Source organism: Hyla sarda, chromosome 4, assembly GCF_029499605.1.
Source record: "Hyla sarda isolate aHylSar1 chromosome 4, aHylSar1.hap1, whole genome shotgun sequence".
NCBI lineage: Eukaryota > Metazoa > Chordata > Amphibia > Anura > Hylidae > Hyla > Hyla sarda.
The window spans coordinates 100,733,652-100,755,821 of record NC_079192.1 but is presented as its reverse complement, the minus strand read 5'-3'; the positions used below and the strand labels follow the sequence as shown (position 1 = coordinate 100,755,821).

The 22,170-nt window shown below is 42.6% G+C and overlaps 1 protein-coding gene across 1 annotated transcript; it reads right to left on the bottom strand.

Moving 5' to 3' along the window:
• Positions 1-884: 884 nt before the first annotated feature.
• Positions 885-21,566, bottom strand: SNRPA1 (small nuclear ribonucleoprotein polypeptide A'). Its single transcript, XM_056571780.1, has 9 exons — positions 21,404-21,566; positions 12,580-12,727; positions 8,682-8,760; positions 8,554-8,600; positions 6,445-6,547; positions 5,809-5,888; positions 5,331-5,403; positions 3,826-3,919; positions 885-1,051 (listed from the first exon to the last, which is right to left on the bottom strand). The coding sequence occupies exons 1-9, from the start codon at positions 21,483-21,485 to the stop codon at positions 981-983; spliced, it is 777 nt and encodes a 258-aa protein (XP_056427755.1). The 5' UTR covers positions 21,486-21,566; the 3' UTR covers positions 885-980.
• Positions 21,567-22,170: the final 604 nt, after the last annotated feature.

Below are 22,170 nucleotides of genomic sequence, written 5' to 3'. Positions count from 1 at the left end.
CAATGCAAGTCTATGGGAGGGGTGTCGACTACTGCATGTTACTGATAGTGCCCCTCCTGAGGCTAGACTTTGGATCCGCCCCTGTATGGCTAGAGATAGAGTTGGGGTTGTCTTATATGCCAGAAAATACGGTACATCCCCCCAAAATTTTTATAAAGTGATCAAAAAGCTAGAACTACACAAGTGTTACTGTAAAAAAAAAACTACAGATCATGGTGCAAGAAAAAAAACAAAAAAAAAAAACACCCTAACAGCTCCATAGATGTAAAAAAAAAAAAAGTCATATGGAAATTAGTAGAGATGAGCGAAGTTATAGTACTTAGATTCTGCACGAACTTCTCGGCTCGGCAGTTGATGACTTTTCCTGCACAAATTAGTTCAGCTTTCAGGTGCTCCAGAGGGCTGGAAAAGGTGGATACAGTCCTAGGAGACCGCCGAGCCGCGAGGTTCGTGCAGAATCAAAGTACTGTAACTTCGCTCATCTCTAGTAATGAGCAACGTTTTTTTCTTTTTCAAATTTATTTTAATTTCTTTTTAACCATAAAACAAAACAAAAGTTATTCAGGTTTGGCATCAATGGAATTGTACTGACCCATAGAATAAAGATGGCATGTCAGATTTACTGTATTTTGAACTCTGAATTATTGCCCTACAGGATTGTACAATTCTATATATATATTTTTTTTTTTTAAATTTGCCATACATTTTTCTGGTTACGTAATGCATTGTATGATAAACAAAAAGTTTCAGTGGAAAGCACAACTTGTCACACAGTAAATTAAAAAGTTATGGGTCTTTGAAGGTTAGGAGGGGGAAAAGAAAAAAAGAAAGTGTTGGGTCATGAAGGGGTTAATTGCACCACAAATGAAAGATTACTTATCAGACATTAAAATACAAAATTTTTTATTGAAGTAATTTACAGAAAGACATTTACAAGGAAACAAATAGTCTTCAAAATAAACATCACAAAAGAAGAGGACTCAGGACCCATTTACAGTTGTCTCTTCTTCCATTTCTTCCTCTGCTTCCTCTGAAATGAACACTTCATTGCCTAAAAATTGAGACAGGTAATAGAGTAAGCTAGAAACAGTCTGTACACAGATCCAACACTGCTGTTCTATCCTTCACTATCTCTAACATTTCAATAATAGTAATACACTGTAAACCTACATTATCTTGTTTCTAGGAGTCCGAAATTAGAGATGAGCGAAGTTACAGTGATTCAATTCAACTTCTCGGCTCGGCAGTTGCTGACTATCCTGCATAAATTAGTTCAGCTTTCAGGTGCTCCGGTGGCTGGAGACTCTTTCCTAGGACTGTATCCACCTTTTCCAGCCCACCGGAGCACCTGAAAGCTGAACTCATTTATGCAGGGTAAAGTCAGCAACTGCCGAGCCGAGAAGTTTGTGACGAATCAAATCACTAACCGCTCATCTCTATTCAAAATATTGGTTACAGGGGAAATTCTTTCTAAACATAAAACAATGGCTCACATTAATCTATTAACCCCTTATGGACCCGGGGGTTTTCCTTTTTTTGCACTTCGTTTAATCCTTTTTACCTTTAAAAAAAAAAAATCAATTCTTGAAATGTTACACCTAAAAATCCATCATGGTTTATTTTTGCACCACCAATTCTAATTTGTAATGACAGTAGTCATTTTGCCCAAAAATCTATGGCGAAAAATGGTCAACAAAATTGAAGAAAAAACGCCATTTTGTAACTTTTGGGGGCTTCCGTTTCTATGCAGTACATTTCTTTGGTAAAAATGACACCTTATCTTTATTCTGTAGGTCCATAAGATTAAAATGATACCCTACTTATATAGGTTTGATTTTGTCAAACATGCAGGAACATGTATAAGTTTAAAATTGTCATCTTCTGACCCCTATAACTTTATTTTTCAGCGTACGGGGCGGTATTTGGGCTAATTTTTTTTGCGCCGTGATCTGAAGTTTTTAGTGGTACCATTTTTGCACTGATCGTACTTTTTGATCGCTTTATTAATTTTTTCATTATATAAAGAGTGGCTATAAATACGCTATTTTTGACTTTGGAATTCTTTTGCGCTTACGCCATTTCCGCATGCAGTGATATCACGTTTATTTTTATTTTACACTTTTTTTTATGGGAAAAGGGGGTGATTCAAACTATTAGGGAAGGGGTTAAATGATCTTAACTTTTTTCGCAGTGTCATAGCTCCCATAGGTGGCTATAACACTACACACTGATCTTTTACATTGATCATTGTTATCCCATAGGATAACATTGATCAATGATTCTGCCACTTGACTGCTCATGCCTGGATCTCAGGCACTGAGCAGTCATCTGGCGTATCCGCAGGAGGCAGCTGTTGGACGCCACGATTTCACCACTGCAGTCCCAAACAGCCCACTGAGCTAGCCGGGGGTAGTTTACTTTCACTTTAGACGCGCCGATCAACTTTGAACGGCGCATTTAAAGGATTAATAGTGAGTGGTGCAGTGCGATATTAGCCACAAGGCCCGGCCCGACCCCCTATGGACCAAAGTTGATCGCAGTCTTAAATGGAAAAAAAAAAAGCAGCATTCCCACTGCATGTCCCGGTCAGTTAGGACGCATAAGTAGGGTCCCTTACCTGCCTTCTGCATGTCAGATCGGCGATTGATTGCTCCAAGCCTGAAATCCAGGCTTGAGCAATCGATCACCGATAACACTGAACAATACAATGCTATAGCAATCAATGTACTGCATGTACTAATATGGGGGCTATAACATTGCGGAAAAAAAAAAAGTGTAAAAAAAAAGTGATTTACCCCCTTCCTTAAGTCTGAATCCCCCCCCCCCCTTTTCCATGCAAATAAAAACAATGTCCGAACTATAAAAATAGATCATTAATTAAACCGCACTTTCAATGAGTGAAAAAGTTAGCGTATGAGCAAAAAAATTCCAAAGTCCAAAATAGCGTATCTTTGGTCACTTTATACCTTAATTTTTTTTTTTTTTAAGTCTGATCAAAAACAAAAATGGTACTAATAACTTCAGATCACAGCACAAAAAATGAGCCCTCCTACATCTCCGTATGTGGAAAAAGTTATAGGGGTTAAAAGATGACATTTTTAAACATTAATTTTCGTGCATGTAGTTATGATTTTCTCAAGAAGTACAACAAGTAGGGTATAATTTTAACCGTATGGACCTACAGAATAAAGATAAGGTGTAATTTTTACGGAAAAATGCACTGCGTAGAAACGGAAGCCCCAAAAAGTTACAAAACGGCGGATTTTCACCCCCAATTTTGTGGGTTTTGCCGTAAATCTTTGGGTAAAATTGGTGGCGCAAAAAAAGGTGCAAAATTGAAAGGGTTATGATTTTTAAAAGGTGAGGAAGAAAAAAAAAACGAAAGTGCAAAAACGGAAAAACCCCGAGTCCCCAAGGGATTAAAAAAAAGCATGCGAGAAGAGCCAAAGAGTGTTTAAGAAAGCCATCAATAGGATAACTCCTACAGATCAATGCAGTGATCCATTAAATATGTGCTCTATTGGTAGAGCCTGCCACAGACAGTAAATAGAAGCAGATTGTCAGCCAAGGAAGCTCAGGTAACCCCTTCATCGGCTACAAGGACAACAGATCTCCTAGCTACAATGGTGCCATGGCCAGGAGAGCTGACCCACTGCCCTACCAATCATACCTGAAACCTGCTTTTAGATGTCTGTCACCTTTGACAGCAGGATCTAAATGGTTGATCGCCACATGGCAGCTGTTAGCAGTGACCCCCAACTACTGGAATCAGCTGGAGACAGTTTATTATTATTTTTTAATATAGTAAAATAAATGTTTTCTTACCAGGAGTACGGTCTTTGCCAGGAATCTGACCAGACTGCAGCAATCCTTTAAGCCTCTCTACTTCTGCTAGGGTTGTAGCATTGGCAATGGCAGCCTGAAACATTAAAACGTGTAAAAGTCAACTAAATTAGATTAAAAAAAACAACAAGGAAATTTATCAAGTCCTTGTCACTGGGGGTTCAGGGGATAAGACCTCTACTGATTACCACAATGAAGGGGGCCGAAGTGTTCAGCCAAGGCAGCGGCTACAAAACTACAACTCCCAGCAGGCCCGGACAGCCTTCGGCTGTCCGGGCCTGCTGGGAGTTGCAGTTTTGCAACCGCTGGGGGCCTCCTGGTTGGGAAACACCAAGCTAAGTGTTGTGCCACCTTACAGATCTGAGTGAGCAGTGTATGAATGCATAGAACATCCATGTCAGTCCTTCGGAGGAGCAGTTGCAACAAATGAAAGGGCACAGCACTCAGCCGAACATTCAGTGGACATCTCTGAACCTCCACTCTTCAAAACTTCTACTTTGTTATTATAAAGTAGGAAATGCCCAGAATATAGATTAGATAGATTACACAGATATACACACACAAAAAAATATGGACTTGCGCTATCAAAATCTCCTGCCACAACCATTCTGATGGAAATGCCCACTACTCCCCTGTTCCAGGTGACATCTTGACACAAAAGAAGCAGGCATTCTCCCAATAACTGGCCTTGCTAAGGACGAATCTTACCAGGCGAGCATGAGTTTTGTTCTATGTGGTATTAAACTGGCTGCAATAATCAGACAAACTAAGGACAAGTGTGGAGCGGTTTCTGTATAAAAAAAACAGCTCTGATTTTCTAATTATAAAAAAAAAAAAAAAAGGTCTTGGTTTCAGAATTCTCTAGTACAGAAGAACACCACTTCTGGCAAACTGAAAATGGCTGCCTAAAGGCACTATAGGGAAGAAGAATAAAAAAAATATATATATATATATAAAAAATAAAGAGAACCTGTCACCAAACTAAACGTTTACTATGTTGTTCTTTATGAAATTATAAGACACTTTGCTATTTACTTGCTGTTAAAATTCTCAACCTTTATATGTTTTTAATGTGATGTAATAAATGGCCACTAGGTGGCTCTGTTCCCTGCACAAGTCAAAACAGTTTAGTTTCCACCCGGACTTGCAGAAGTCCAAACTTGGGAAGTGCTTTCGGAGCATGGTGAGGCCCAGCTCTCACAGGCTTCAGTGACATCGCGCCTGCTGGGGAACGCCCACTTTCTCCTGCCGGGAGCAACGAGTAAGGTATGATACACAGCTTTTTAAAGCTCAGAATTTTTTTTTAGGGCAGGAGGGGTGTTAGGAGTAGTTAGGGAATATAATCTGAATTAGTTTAGAAAATATGGCTTGATGACATGTACTCTAACAATAGCAAATTATGAATTGTAGTAAGAGGGTGCTGAAGACTAATACAGAGCATACTACTTCTAATAACACTTAGCTCTAATATACAGTAAAGACAGTACCTTGATGGCTTCAACATCACTAGGTGAAGGTCCAGATTTCTTCTCTAGTTGTAAACCTGCACCAGGTGTGAATCTAGACAGAAGGAAAGTGACAGGTTTCAACAGAAATCAGTTCCTAAACTATTTTTGGCTTCTCTCATCCTTCAGTGGTGACACCACGAAAGTGATTTCAACCCAGTGTAGTATCTTATCTTGGTTAACAACTGATACATGAAGAAAGATTCTTCCCAAGCACCTTGTGGGGAATAGGTTAAGGTTTAATGCTTACTATATGGTCAGATGACTAATTTAGAGAGAGTTTAGAATTAAAAGCCCAAATTTGCTTATTTCAAATGTGAATTATTATGTGAAGACTTAGTGTTAACTTTCTGTGCTGGATATGACATATGCCATTTCCAGAACTCTGATCAAGATGTATGTCCGAGGAAGGTGCTTGTGAAGGAAACTTTCAGGCTTCAGAGAGAAATTTGTATCTTACGTTTTTGATCTCTTGGCAATATCCTTTGCAAGCTGTGCACCCCGCTTGCCCTTGAACATACTTGCTGCTTCCTCTCGCTCCTGAAGCGATACCATACACAGAGTTAATTGAGAATCAGCAAGAGCAAACTGAAGTCTGGGAACTAACTGCTCAGCAGCCATCTTGAAAATACACTAAAACTAAGCGGCACGTATTTAAAGACTAAAAGGGGTTATCCCAAGATGTTTAATGTTTACTGCACACACACAGGATAGGGGATAACTAGATAATCACTGGGGGTAAAACTGCAAGGACCCACACAAATCATGAGAACAGAGGTCAATTGTCCCCAGAATGAATGGAGTAGCACTGCACATGCTCAGCCTCCATTCACTGTCTATGGGAGACACATAGCTGAGGTCAGTGCTTACGAATGTTTCAAAGATCCATATAGAGAGAACGGTCCCAGTGGAGAGGAAAAACAATCTTAGGACAACCACTTTACAAAAATAAAATGATTTTTTTTTTAGTAACCATACTATGTTTAAAAGGAACCAAGTGGGTAACCCAGCAAGGGAGTAACCAAGACTTCTTGCATGTTTAAAGTTAGAGAATATCTTGCCACTAATATTTTCTATAGGAAAAGGGAAACCTTACCGCTAGTCTGACTTTCTGGAAGTCCAGCACACGGACCTGTGGTATTTTGTAAATTACGTACAACCTGTAATGCCGCTTGTTGATGACTGGATTTCTTAATAAACTGAAAGAAAACAACGATTATGTACATTTCCATATTTAATATGAGACAGGTAAGTGTTTTATTATGTATTCACCCCTACAGGCATAGTTTGTACAGGGCCAATATACAGCATTTTTGCACCGTGTAACCGTACATGGGTGCAGTCCATGAAGAAGTGTTGACTGAACACTTGTTTAAATACAGATGATTCTTCATTCTGTGTCACATAGGACCCATGTGGTACAGGGCTACCTAAACACCAGATGAACATTGAAAGTCTCCCTGCATAAATGACATTTTGCTATGTATAATGTTTTCTGACAAGTCAGATAAAAGATTTTATTAAAGGAAAAAAAAAAAAAAAAAAAAGGTAAAATATAAAAAGGTTGGGGGGGGGAGGCTCACACTATATAATATATACCGAGGTACTTGTGATACACGTACCCTATGTGCCGATAGATACAATAAAAAAAAGAAGAAACAGACAGACCTCTAGGTATATATAGGTGAGGAAATGGATTTGTGTGCAAAATGTGGGCTAGGTAAAGCGAGCGCAAATGTGGTGTGGGAAAATTTATATAAAATACATTTTAAAAAAATTTTTTATAAATAAAAAAATTTGAAAATATACAAAGTAAAAAATATATAATGTCAAAAATTAAGATGAATGGGTGATATAAAATAGGTGAGTGGTGAATATGTGAGAGGTGAAGAGATATCAAAATGTATAATTTAAATATATAATTAGAAAAGCTGGTTTAAACAAGTATGTTCAAATTTATTATTAAAATATTTCATAGCTTATAAGTCCAAGCAGGGCCCTTGCTGTGGACTGTAAGCAGAAATATAACAATTAAACAGGTATAAGTAGATAGGAATAATAGTACAATAAAATCATTTATAAGTTAGTACTGCCACCCGTAAGTTGGTTGGAAAAGCAGTTCATTGTATCCAAGGTATCAGTAGTTTTAGGCAGATAGTGGATAGTTCAATAGTTAGTAGTAAGTTTGTAACAAATGAGCACTGATATTGTAGCAAGTTTGAGACAGGTTTGTATCAAGAGGTTGGTGCTGCGCACCACTCACTGCATCGCTTGCAGGCTTCTCCGGGATGATCAGACCTCGCTGCTGGGGACTGGCACAGCTGTGCGGCCGGCCTGGATGTAGTGTCCGAGAGCTTGTCTAGATGGAATGTCGAACCCGGAGTGGCACAGATGACTGGCCGAAGATGGTTGGCGGTGAAGGGGTAGCGCCGGTCCGGCGGGGAGTGTGTGCATATAGCTGCCTCGTGTAGAAGCACTGTAAACTGCGCGTCAAGACAGTGGGCTAGAAACCAGGGGGTTCCAGCAGTTGCAAGTAACAGGAGCGGCATGTTCTTTTTATTTTTTATTATATTTTATATACAATTTTCCACACCACATTTGCACTCACTTTACCTAGCCCACATTTTGCACACAAATCCATTTCATCACCTATATATACCTAGAGGTCTGTGTTTCTTCTTTTTAAAATATTTTATTAGTATGTTTGCAAAGAGTCTGCATCACTCTTCTAAGGCTGGGTTCACAATACGATTTGTAACTACGGTTCCCGTATACGGCTGGGAGGAGGGGGGCGGGGCTTAATCACGGCGCCCACACCCGGCGTTTTCGGCCGTATGCGGTTTCCCGACCGCAGGCAAAAACGTGGTCGACCACGTTTTTGCCTGCGGTCGGGAAACCGCATACGGCCGAAAAAGCAGCTGACCGGAGGCTGCTTCACTCCGGTCGGCTCATAGACATACATTAACTACGGTTCCCTATACGGCTGAGTGCGGGCGTCGCGATTAAGCCCCGCCCCCTCCTCCCAGCCGTATACGGGAACCGTAGTTACAAATCGTAGTGTGAACCCAGCCTCCAACTCAAGCTAGAATTACAAAAAATCCTAAAGCCATATCCATTTAGAGTGGCTTTTCCCAACTAGGGTGCTAAAAAAAGGTAAAGGTTTCATCCAAACGTGCCGTGTCTTATAAAGTGATGCAGTACTTACCAGAGATAAGTGAGATTCTTAAGAGTTGACAGATTATCCAAGTCACCCTGAAAATAAAAAAAAGTTAAATTAAAAGCAATGCTGTAAGATGTACAAGTAATAAAAGACAGGTGGGAGAATAAACTTACCAGTTCCATAATGCTGTTATTTGTGAGGATCAGTTCGGTGAGATTAGGTATAACATGTTCAAGTCCTTCCCCAATGCGGCTAGAAACAAATACAGAGTGTTACAGAACATTTACTAGTGCCGGGCTGAAACACAACTCATAGAACCAAATGTCCCTCCAATTTACAGTCAGGTCATTCAAAATTTACCCAGGGACGTATCGCCAGGGCGTGCAGTTCCGGGCGCTGGGCAAGCAGAGCTGAATGCCTGAGGAATTCACATATAACGAGGCAATCATTCTTGCCTGTCAAACTATCGATGGCTACTGTATGCTGCAGTCTATAGCGAGCAGCGCAGGGCGCCAGCTTCCTGGCATATGTACGTGCAATGACATCACTCATTGCGCGCACCTCCATCAGGACAGAGGATGCAATCCAGCAACAGCAGCAATCGCCAAGCCTCTGAGGAGTGAATAATGTGGCCCAGGTGGTGATAAAAGGAGGGGGGAAAATATGATGGCACAGAGGGCATAAGAGGCTTTAATACGATGGCACAGGGGGCATCAGAGGGGGGAATATAATGGCACAGTTTTAAACGTATAAATTTTCCTGCATGTAGTTATGATTTTTTCCAGAAGTGCGACAAAATCAAACCTATATAAGTAGGGTATCATTTTAACCGTATGGACCTACAGAATAATAAAGGTGTAATTTTTACCGAAATATGCACTGCGTAGAAACGGAAGCCCCCAAAAGTTACAAAATGGCGTTTTTTTCCGATTTTGTCGCACAATGATTTTTTTTTCCGTTTCGCCGTGCATTTTTGGGTAAAATGACTAATGTCACTGCAAAGTTGAATTGGCGACGCAAAAAATAAGCCATAATATGGATTTTTAGGTGGAAAATTGAAAGGGTTATGATTTTTTAAAGGTAAGGAGGAAAAAACGAAAGTGCAAAAACGGAAAAACCCTGAGTCCTTAAGGGGTTAAATGGGAGCCCTACCTGATGGGGGTCATATCTATCTGGGGGCCTGTCTACCTACTGGGGGTCATATCTATCTAGGGCTCTGGCTGGGAGCCCAACCTTTCTACCAACTGGGGGACATATCTATGTGGGACATTGACCTACTGGTGGAGCCCTACCTGCCTAACATCTGTGGAAACATATCTGGGGCCCTACCTGCCTGCTTGATGAGGGGACATACATACCTGAAAGGAGGGGGGGGGGTGAAGACTACCTACTTAATGGGGCCCTATCCACCTAGTAGGGTGACATACTGGTCTGCCTATTAAGTTTCTATTAACAAAGACCTTATTTACACACTATTTTCATTGAAATTATTTTATGTACCAAGACAAGTGGATGGTCATGAGGGACAAGTAGGTTGTGCTCCATTTTAGTCCCTTGGACAATTTTGTTTTTGTTTTGTTTGTTCTGCTCCTTTAGCCAGGCTTTATTTACTCAGCTACATGCCCATATAGCCACTTCAGTGCCGGAGTCAGTCACTAGCCTCAGTAGTCTAGTGCAGTGACTGCAACAGTAAAGCTCGTAGAGCAGCATTTCCCAACCAGAGTGCCTCCAGATGTTGCATAACTACAAGGCTTGGACAGCCTTTGGCTGGAAGTTGTAGTTTTGCAACACCTGGCGGCACTCTGGTTGGGAAACACTGTCAGACAGTTGAAGCCTGGCAGGGAGGATCAGTGCAGCAGACGGATTAACCCCTGTATTTTAACACAGGTCCGAGCAGTGGGAAACATTTCCAAACCTTTCTTATTATTGTACATCAGTTTATTTCATTTTTTACTCCCTACATTCTCAAAGCTACTTTCAAAAGTCCTAAAAATGTTGCTGGTCTTGGACAAATATTGGTTTAGCCATTTTTTCACCGGTTGGCTTGCTTTGTTGCCTTGCAGCCAGGGGACCTGGATTCAAATCTCACCATAAGATCTACATGGTTATTAGGTATATTCTCTAGTCCCCTCAGGGGACACATACTCAAAGGGGTACTCTGGCGCCTAGACATCTTATCCCCTATCCAAAAGGATAGGGGATAAGATGCCTGATCGCGGGGGTCCCGACACTGGGGACCCCCATGATCTTGCACGCCGAACCCCGTTTAAAATCAGTCCCCGGAGCGTGTTTGCTCCGGGTCTGATTAATGTCGATCACGGGGCCGGAGCGTTGTGACGTCAATGCTCCGCTCCCTGTGACATCACAATGCTCCGCTCCCTGTGACATCACAATGCTCCGGCCCCGTGATCAACAGTAATCAGACCCAGAGCGAACACGCTCTGGGGACTGATTTTAAACGGGGTGCAGTGTGCAAGATCACGGGGGGTCCCCAGCGGCGGGACCCCCGCGATCAGGCATCTTATCCCCTATCCTTTGGATAGGGGATAAGATGTCTAAGCGCCAGAGTACCCCTTTAAAGAAGGACATCAAAAAGAGGTTTATTTTATCTCTATTACACTTCTTACCTTTGATTATACATTGCATCACTCGAGCATATCTTGCACTAGCTCTCTCAATCTTCTGCTATTTGGGGACATACAGGCTGGGCATAGCATCACCGCACCATGTGACATAGGATGACTTCTACAGGCTGGACAACAGCTACATTATACCCCCATTCTCCTGCCATTGACTCACAAGTACTATTTCATTATAATGTGAATTCAGGTAGAAAACAGACATGGTGCACATCTACAATCTTGCACAATGATCTAATTGCTTCTCAGCATAATTTCATAAACTAACAGGTTGTTAGTATATACCTTTTGATCAAAAACTACAAAGCCCACTCGCCACGTCAAGGCCACCTATTCAGAGTGGGTCCCTAACATAAAATGGTGTAGCACTGGGCGGCGACCACCACCGCCGCGACACCAGTGCCCACAGGGGGAACGACCCACTAGCAGAGTGGCCCCAATGCTACTCAAACCAGTCCATGAGTCGCACCTCCCCACAGACACGGCGCCACGGCAGCAACAGACGCCGCACAGCACCACACCAGTGTGACATGATATCATGCTGAGAATCAATCAGATCATTATACAAGATTGTAGATGTGCAACATGTCTGTTTCTTCTACCTGAATTCACATTGTGTTTTCTATCCCCCTCTTTTTTTCTTTTCTTTTGAACATGTGTCTGCACTCTTCCCCACCCTATATAAGTAGTAGTTAGCTAAACAAGGGCCATTTCTTTCCTAGCAGCCTCCCAGTCTGACTGGGAGAGCATGGTAAGTGAGCTGTAGCACCCTGTTCACACTGGTGTGGTGCTGTGCGGCGTCCGTTGCTGCCGTGGCGCCGTGTCTGTGGGGGGGGGGGGGGCGACCCATAGACTGGTTTGAGTGGCATTGGGGCTGCTCTGCCAGTGGGTCGTTCCCCCCCCGTGGGCACTGGTGTCGCAGCGGTGGTGGTCGCCGCCCAGTGCTACGCCATTTTATGCTAGGGACGTTAGGGACCCACTCTAAATAGGTGGCCTTGACGTGGCGAGTGGGCTTGGTACTTTTTGATCAAAAATGTATACTAACAACCTGTTAGTTTTTGATATTATGCTGAGAAGCAATTAGATCATTATACAAGATTGTAGATGTGCGACCATGTCTGTTTCCTCTACCTGAATTCACATTGCTATTTCATTATAAATGTGCAGCTAGCAGTGTTTTGTTATTTAATGCACACGAGGTTTCTTTAGTATGTTCTCTCAGGCATCTAGTTAGTAAAATGAGGGATATAGACCATACATTTAAGGCTGTATACTTTATAACGACAATTAGTTTATTTAGAAGTAGACAATGTCATTGTCTACTTATTACTGTGCCACGAAAAAACGTTTCCATGTACATCTTTATGTTATTCTTACTTATGGGGAAACAGGCAACACCGAATGAGACCACCGTGAACACAGACCATCTTACCATATTCTGTTATTGTTTAGTAATAAACATTTAAGTCTCTTTAGCAAAGGAAATCCATCCACCTTCCTGATCTCATTGTCTGAAAAGTCAATTGTATCAAACTGATCCAGTGTGGCCCCAAGATTCTCAATGACTGGGATTTTGTAACCTGTGAAGAACAAAAATTTTATTTTAGTTATTTAATTACATACTCACTACAGTTCACTTAGCATGCATGAGTCAAAGTGAGAACTGCTGATCCTTTGCCTTTGGTTTATAAATTTGTAAGGTATCCAAAACACTTTAATTCCATTCTGCAAATAGCTGGTACTACTACTCCCTATATGTGGTGGTGTTCTTATTGCTTTAGGACCATGGATGTGGAATTCCTATCACCCGACGCCAGGGATATGCAGTTTCGGGCGCCGGGGAGGGGGATTTTCCAGGCCCTTAGCCCTGCTTAGCCCTTAGCCCTGGCGTCGGGGATGAAGGTCAATCCACTATATAGAGCCTGGCTGGACTAGGCTATATCAATGGATCGCAAAGCACACAGATCAATGGAGTTCTATGGACTTTCATTGATCTGTATGAGGAATCTAATGATTCCTCCTAAAAGTCCCCTAAGGGACTTATAAAGTGTAAAAAAAATAATAATAATGTTTAACAACAGTTTAAAAGACACACATTAACCACTTCCATATTAAAAGTTCAAATCACCTCCTTTTCCTATATAAAAACATATTAACATAATAAAATAAACATATTTGGTATCGCTGTGTGCGTAATTGTACAAACTATTAAAATATAACATTATGTATCCCATACGATAAATGACAAATGTAAAAAAAAAAAAAAATACCAAACCACGGAATTGCAATTTTTATAATCGCAGAAAAAAAAGTTAAAAGCGATTAAAATACCAAAACGATACCGATACAAAAAAAAAAAAAAAAAAAAAACAGATTGTGGCGCAAAATATGAGCCCTCATACAGCCTGGTATGCAAATTTTTTTTTTTTTTTTTTTTTTAAAGCTACAGGGGTCAGAAAATTGTAAATTAGTAAAATATGACAGAAAATATACAAATCTGGTATTGCTGTAATCAGGACAACCTTAAGTATCAAAATAACATGCAAGTCTGACCAAAAGGTAAATGGCGGAGAAAAAAAACACCAAATTTGCTAAATTATCTTTTACTATTTCAATTTCACTTCAATATATATTTTTTGTTTCGGAGAATATGTTATGGAACAATTAAAATATATCATTATAGTAGGTAGTTATGGCTATTATAGGGCGAGGAGGAAAAACAAGAGTGTAAAAGCGAAAATTGGTCCGGACAAGAGAATCGTCATCAAGGACAAGTAGATTTTGCTCCGTTTTAGTCCTGTGGACAAGTAGTTTTTTTTTAATTAAATTTCCACACCCCTGAAGACGTAGCAGTACATCTGTTGGATGGCACAGATAATCTGCTTTCGCCATCTGTAATATACAGCCAACATCCAGCTACAATGGCCAAGATCAGAGTTCTGAAATGTATTGTGCTGTCTGCTTCTGGTGTTGTGGTAGGATTGTGAACCTGCATTACTTCTGGTGACGTGGGATCAGCTGATCATGTTCCTACTACTGTGCAGACACATTCACCCATCTGCGCCGTGTTTGGCAAAACTGACATCACTCCTATACAGAAGCAGTCTATGGCAGATCCATTCTGCCTATGGTGCTTCTACTGAAAAGTTTGGCGCTCTTCCCCTAGTGCTAAACACACTGAGGCCGGGTTCACACCACAGAAATTCCAATGCAGCATCCTCCCATTGTTTTCAATTGGATTCTGCTGCACACTGCAGCATTTCCCTATCAGAGAATTTAGCTGCGGAAATCCAGACTCCTTGAAAAGATCTAACCTGTTCATCTTTTGGCAGATCCGCCTGGATATGCATTGCCATCAATGGTGACGCAACATATCTGATCGGTTTTAGTGTCGACAGTCGACGATGCTGTGCATGCAGAATGCCTGCCTGACACACATTCCACAGTGTGAAACCAGCCTTAAGGGCAGCAGTGTATAGGATTAACCCCTTAACGACGCAGGACGTATATTTACGTCCTGCGCCGGCTCCCGCGATATGAAGCGGGATCGCGCCGCGATCCCGCATCATATCGCGTGGGTCCCGGCGCTAATCAACGGCCGGGACCCGCGGCTAATACCACACATCGCCAATCGCGCCGATGTGCGGTATTAACCCTTTAGAAGCTTCTAAAGTGAAACTGAAAGTATCCCGGCTGCTCAGTCGGGCTGTTCGGGACCGCCGCAGTAAAATCGCGGCGTCCCGAACAGCTGATCGGACACCGGGAGGGCTCTTACCTGCCTCCTCGGTGTCCGATCGACGAATGACTGCTCCGTGCCTGAGATCCAGGCAGGAGCAGTCAAGCGCCGATAATGCTGATCACAGGCGTGTTAATACACGCCTGTGATCAGGATGAGAGATCAGTGTGTGCAGTGTTATAGATCCCTATGGGACCTATAACACTGCAAAAAAAATTTAAAAAAAGTGTTAATAAAGGTCATTTAACCCCTTCCCTAATAAAAGTTTGAATCACCCCCCTTTTCCCATAAAAAAAATAAAACAGTGTAAAAAAAAATAAAAATAAACATATGTGGTATCGCCGCGTGCGTAAATGTCCGAACTATAAAAATATATCATTAATTAAGCCGTACGCACAAAAAAATTCCAAAGTCCAAAAAAGCGTATTTTGGTAACTTTTTATAACATTAAAAAATGAATAAAAAGTGACCAAAAAGTCATATCAAAACAAAAATCATACCGATAAAAACTTCAGATCACGGCGCAAAAAATGAGTCCTCATACCGCCCCGTACGTGGAAAAATAAAAAAAGTTATAGGGGTCAGAAGATGACATTTTTAAACGTAAAAATTTTCCTGCATGTAGTTATGATTTTTTCCAGAAGTGCGACAAAATCGAACCTATATAAGTAGTAGGGGTGTGAATCGCCAAGAATTTGGCGATTCGATTCGAATCGCGATACCAGTGTGGCGATTCGATATATCCCGATATCGTCTAGGTGACGATACATCGCGATATATCGCGATATATCGCCCACCTGGGAGCATTCATAGATCCCAATAGACGCCGCTGTCAGCTTTGACAGCGGCGATCTAGTACTCCGGTGCACACTTTTCTCATGTTATCCCGTCCGGGCTGCAAAATAAAATAAAACGCACTTTATCTTACCTGCCAACGAGCCCGCGGAGCTCCGGTACAGTCCGGTATAGTCCGGTACAGGTGTTCGGTCCCCGGGCTGTATTCTTCTTACTTCCTGTTAGTCCGGCACGTCACATGGAGCTTCAGCCTATCACCAGCGGAGGCGGGACATCGCTGCGGCCAGTGATAGGCTGAAGCTCCATGTGACGTGCCGGACTAACAGGAAGTAAGAAGAATACAGCCCGGGGACCGAACACCTGTACCGGAGCTCCGCGGGCTCGTTGGCAGGTAAGATACGGGCGTCCGCAGATAAAAATTTCACATCCCTAAAAGAATCGATTCAAAAATATTTTGAATCGATTCTGTATCGGCAAATGAAAAATCGCGATTATCGCGAGAATCGATTTTTTCTTACATCCCTAATAAGTAGGGTATCATTTTAACCGTATGGACCTACAGAATAATGATAAGGTGTAATTTTTACCGAAATATGCACTGCGTAGAAACGGAAGCCCCCAAAAGTTACAAAATGGCATTTTTTTCTCGATTTTGTCGCACAATGATTTTTTTTTCCGTTTCGCCGTGCATTTTTGGGTAAAATGACTAATGTCACTGCAAAGTAGAATTGGCGACGCAAAAAATAAGCCATAATATGGATTTTTAGGTGGAAAATTGAAAGGGTTATGATTTTTAAAAGGTAAGGAGGAAAAAACGAAAGTGCAAAAACGGAAAAACCCTGAGTCCTTAAGGGGTTAAAGGGGGTACTCCGGTGAAATTTATTTATTTTTTTTTTTTTTTATATCAACTGGTGCCAGAAAGTTACAGATTTGTAAATTACTTCCATTAAAAAATCTTAATCCTTCCTGTACTTATTAGCTGCTGAATACTACAGTGGAAATTCTTTTCCATTTGAAACACAGAGCTGTCTGCTGACATCATGAGCACAGTGCTCTCTGCTGACATCTCTGTCCATTTTAGGAACTGCCAGGATTAAAAGGAAATCCCCACTGCAAACATATGCTGTTCTGGACAGTTCCTAAAATGGACAGAGATGTCAGCAGAGAGCACTGTGCTCATGATGTCAGCAGACAGCTCTGTGTTTCAAATGGAAAAGAATTTCCACTGTAGTATCCAGCAGCTAATAAGTACAGGAAGGATTAAGATTTTTTTAATAGAAGTAATTTACAAATCTGTAACTTTCTGGCACCAGTTGATTTAAAAAAAAAAAGTTTTCACCGGAGTACCCCTTTAAGGGTTACACTTTAGCGTTGGGGTGTTAGGTATAGAGTACAGTAATCCGTAACCCTATACCAAAGTTTCCCAACTAGGGTGCCTTCAGTTGTTGCAAAACTACAACTCCCAAAATTCTGGGAGTTGTAGTTTTGCAACAGCTGGAGGTACCCTGATTGGGAAACAATGTCCTATACACACCACAAGTGTGTTTACCACTGGGGGGCAGCACTTGTCAATTCTTGGTTAAATAGCTGACCTGGGTTCACCGTTTTACCATAACACTATGGGGGACATTTATCATTGTTGCTTTGGTAAGCAAGTTCTGTAGGCATTTTATTTATTTTTTTTGCTTTAGTTTTGCTTATGTATGGCACATTTATCATACTATTACAGGGGGGTTGATAAATTTGGCTTACATAAGCAAAAACCAATGAATCACTTTGGAATACCATATTTTTTAGCACACAAGTAAAAAACAATAAATGACTTCAGAACACCAATTTGCAGCTTTGAAAAAAAATGTGTGTATATATATATATATATGTTTATTACAATTTTTTTTACCACCTTTTTTTCTGCTAAATGTACTAACAATTTATTTTTTTACGCTTCTCATTTCAGATCGTTGTATCCTGTGGATTATTTTAGATTCGGAGGACTACGGTGATCAGTGTTTTTTTGTTTAATGTTAATAAAATGGTTAACGAGGGCTTTTGGGGGAGTGTTTTTGGGGATAAAAAATTTTTTTAAAACGTGTTGTGTAGGGATCGACCGATGTTTTTTTTGGGGCCGATACCGATAATCTGTGGAGGTTAGGGCCGATAGCCAATAACTTATACCGATATTCCGGTATAAGTTATCGGCTATTTATCCTCCCCCCTGCAGATCATTGATTTAAAGCAGGCTCTTTAAATCAATGAACTGCAAGCGGCTTTTGCGGTGCCATAGACCACCGCCGCCGCCACCCGCTTCTCTCCCCCTGCCTGTCCGGCGGTCCTGCCAAAGCCCCCCCCGCCGCACCCCCCACCGCACCGGCGCCTCCCCCCATCCCTGGTTTTATAATTACCTGTTCTGGGTTCCACTCTACATCTGGCTCCGGTGGCGTCCTCCTGAGCTGTCACTGTGCGCACTGACGGTGACGTCGCGTCACTCGTCATTGCGCACAGCAGGACGCAGCAGGAGCCAGAAGTAGCGTTGACCCCGGGAACAGGTAATTATAAAACCGGGGATGGAGAGAGGCAATGGGGCCGGGGCGGTGCAACGCGGTGCGGGGGCGGTTGCGGTGTGGGCGGGGCATTATCGGCAAGGTAATTGCCGATACCGATAATGCCCAAAATCGTGATTATTGGCCAAACCGATAATCGGTCGATCCCTAGTGTTGTGTTTTTTTTTTTTATTTACTTTACAGGCTTAGTAGTGGAAGCCGTCTTATAGACGGAATCCATTACTAAGCCAGGGCTAAGTTTTAGCTACAAAAACACCTAGCACTAACCCCCAATTATTACCCAGGTACCCTCCTCCACAGGGGTGCCAGGAAGAGCCGGTACCAACAGGCCCGGAGCATCAAAAATGGCGCTCCTGGGCCTAGGCGGTAACAGGCTGGTGTTATTAAGGTTGGGGAGGGCCAGTAACAATGGTCCTCACCCACCCTGGTAACGTCAGGCTGTTTCTGCTTGGTTGGTATTTGGCTAATAAAAATAGGGAGACCCTTGTGCTTTTTTTTCCCCCATTAATAAATATTTATTTAAAAAAAAAACGCATAGGGTTCCCCCTATTTTTATTTTCAGACTAATACCAACCAAGCAGAAACAGCCTGACGTTACCAGGGTGGGCGAGGACCATTGTTACTGGCCCTCCCCAACCTAAATAACACCAGCCTGTTACCGCCTAGGCCCAGGAGCACCATTTGACTACAACTCTGGGAGTTGTAAAAGTGCGGCAGAGGGCAGGTGGAAAGCTTGTCACCCGCCCCACAACTACAACTCCCAGCATGTCCTTACTGTAAGGAAAAACTGGGAGTTGTAGGCGTACCAACCAGGGAAGCGGGCGGTAATGCGCTCTGCTCCCTGGCCCGCGATGATCAGAAAATCTCCCTAATTTCATATTTCCCGAAATTTGAAATGACAGTAAACTACACGGCGCCGTAGCAAAGGGAGGCCGGGCTGACATAACTCTGCAGCCGGGCCAGGAGATGTGAAGGAGAAGTCCCTGCCATCCCTCAGCATGTACCGCAGCGCTGAGGGATGGCAGGGACGGCTCCTGCACATCTCCCAGCCCGTCTGCAGGAGTCCTGGGCGGCTGCAGAGTGATGCCACCCCGGGCTTCTTTTAACATATAACGGAGCCGCTGAGTTTTAGTCCCTACTGTAAGATCAAATCTCCAGCCAGGTCCCGGCCAATCACAGGACCCAGCGGGTAATGTGAATTTACATTAGGGACTTCAAAAAACTCCATGCTGTCGATGTTAAATGAGCCAGGGCTGGCATCACTGACACCCGGGCTCCATCTATCCTCGCTACCATCACTTAATGACCGGGGGCACTGATTTACATCCCCCCTTGTCTCCTACCCGCCCGCACTGCACAGCTCCCAGCATGCCCTCACTGTAAGGAGTTGTAGTCTTGCAACAGGTAGCAGACAGATGGGAGATGTGCGGCGCAGGCGGGTAGGAGACAAGGGGGGGATGTAAATCAGTGTGATCCGTATCAGGTAGTCAGAAAAGCAGAAATATAAGCAAGGTTCAAGCTGCTGTAGATTCCTGGAGCTTTTTAATCAGATGTGCCTAGATCTGCGACAGTCGCAGTTGATAAATCAGGATGTACTGGAAAGTGAAAAAACGTCTACGTGAGCAAGATGTTAAGTTGAGCGGTGGGATGTAAATAAAGAAAAAGTCGCACATAAGCAGAGTTGCGCCAAAGTTAAGGGGAAAAAAAGCTCTCAAACTTTGATAAATCTGGGCCTGTGTGTTTTGCAGACGTCTGATTGGAGGGGGCACTGGGTATTGACCCCTTAACGACCAAGGACATATTTATGTCCTTGGCCGGGTCGCGCGGTGGCCCCGCGTCATATCTGGTCGGTCCCGGCATGTATCTGAAGCCGGGACCCGAGGCTAATAGCGCGCGGCAGCGATCGCGGTGCCGCGCACTATTAACCCTTTAGACGCGGCGTTCAAAGTTGAACGCCGCGTCTAAAACGAAAGTAAAACCTTCCCAGCTGCTCAGTGGGGCTGATGGGGACACTAGCGGAGTTTCTCTTACCTGCCTCCGGCGTGTCCCTTCGGCGATTGATTGCTCCAAGCCTGAGATGCAGACTTCAGCAATCGACCGCCGATAACACTGATCACTGCAAAGCTATGGCTTTGCAGTGATCAGGGTAAAAGATCAGTGTGTGGAATGTTATAGCCCCTATGGGAGCTATAACACTGCAAAAAAAAGTGAAAAAAAAAGTTAATAAATGTGATTTAACCCTTTCCTTAAAAGTTCAAATCACCCCCTTTTCCCATTAAAAGAAAAAACACCATGTAAATAAAAAGTATAAATATGTGGTATCGCCGCTTGCGTAAATATTTGAACTATAAAAATATATAGTTAATTAAACCGCACAGTCAATGGCGTATGCGCCAAAAAAAATTCCAAATAACGTATTTTTGTTCACTTTTTATATCATGACATTTTTTTTTATAAAAAGGCGATCAAAAAGTCCAATCAATACAAAAATGGTACCGCTAAAAACTTCAGATCACGGCGGAAAAAAATTGCCCTCATACCGCCCCATACACGGAAAAATAAAGTTATAGGGGTCAGAAGTATAAATTTCCGTGCATGTAGTTATGATTTTTTCCAGAAGTAAAACAAAATCAAACCTATATAAGTAGGGTATCATTTTAACCGTATGGACCTACAGAATAAAGATAAGGTGTCATTTTTACCGAAAAATGTACTGCGTAGAAACGGAAGCCCCCAAAAGTTACAAAATGGCGTTTTTTCTTCAATTTCATCACACAATGCTTTTTTTTCCCATTTCGCTGTAGATTTTGGGGTAAAATGACTGATGTCACAAAAAATAAGCCATTATTGGGAATTTTTGGTGCAAAATTGTAAGGGTTATGATTTTTAAAAAGGTGAGGAGGAAAAAACGAGAGTGCAAAACCCGAAAAACACTGCGTCCTTAAGGGGTTAAAACCCCTGATCAGATATAGAGTTCCGGTCTATACATTCCTAAAAATCTCTTTAGTCTGTTTTCCAAGGTGGGGGTCAGTGAACAAGAGCACCCAGAAATGTATAGCGCCCCCTATGGGTAATAGGGCAGATATCCCATCACCACGGACACACTACAATGACTGGGGCTAGTGAGGCCTACCCATACCTACTCCATGACCTCCGGTACTCACCCCGCAAGTCCAGCTCCCTGTCCCGCACGGCGTTCGTGTACTGCGCTGCCTGTTCCACTAAGTCGGACGTGAGCTTCACCATGATGCCGAGAATCTCTACCACACGCCGCACAGAAAGCGCACTGCACCACGGGACAACCAGGCCTCACAACGTCACTTCCGGTTAAAAAAAAAAAAAAGACGCGCTTTAGGGGTGTCCAATCAGGACTCGAGAAATGTCAGACCAGACAAAAAGAGTCGATCGAAGAATGGAGCGCAACATTACTAAAGATTGTCTTGGATCGATTAGTATGCCTGGTAATCTCACTGCGAGTTTGTACCTGATAGGTCAGTGTTTCCCAACCAGGGTGCCTCCAGCTGTTGCAAAACTACAACTCCCAGCATGCCCGGACAGCCAACGGCTGTCCGGGCATGCTGGGAGTTGTAGTTTTGCAACAGCTGGAGGCACCCTGGTTGGGAAACACTGATAGGTGTTGGGCACCTTGTATTGCGGCTAATGAAACTGAAAAGGGGTCGTGTTGTTACCCGTAGATGGTTTAGACCACCACAGATTAGGGCAGTGGTCTACAAACTGTGGACCTCCAGCTGTTGCCAAACTACGTCTCCCAGCATGACTGTACAGCAGCTGTTGGTTGTCCAGGCATGCTATGCTGGGAGTTATAGTTTTGCAACAGCTGGAGGTCCACAGTTTGGAGACCACTGGGATAGGGATACTCAGCAACTTTAATGGTGCAATATAAAAATTGTAACGTCACAACAATCATCAG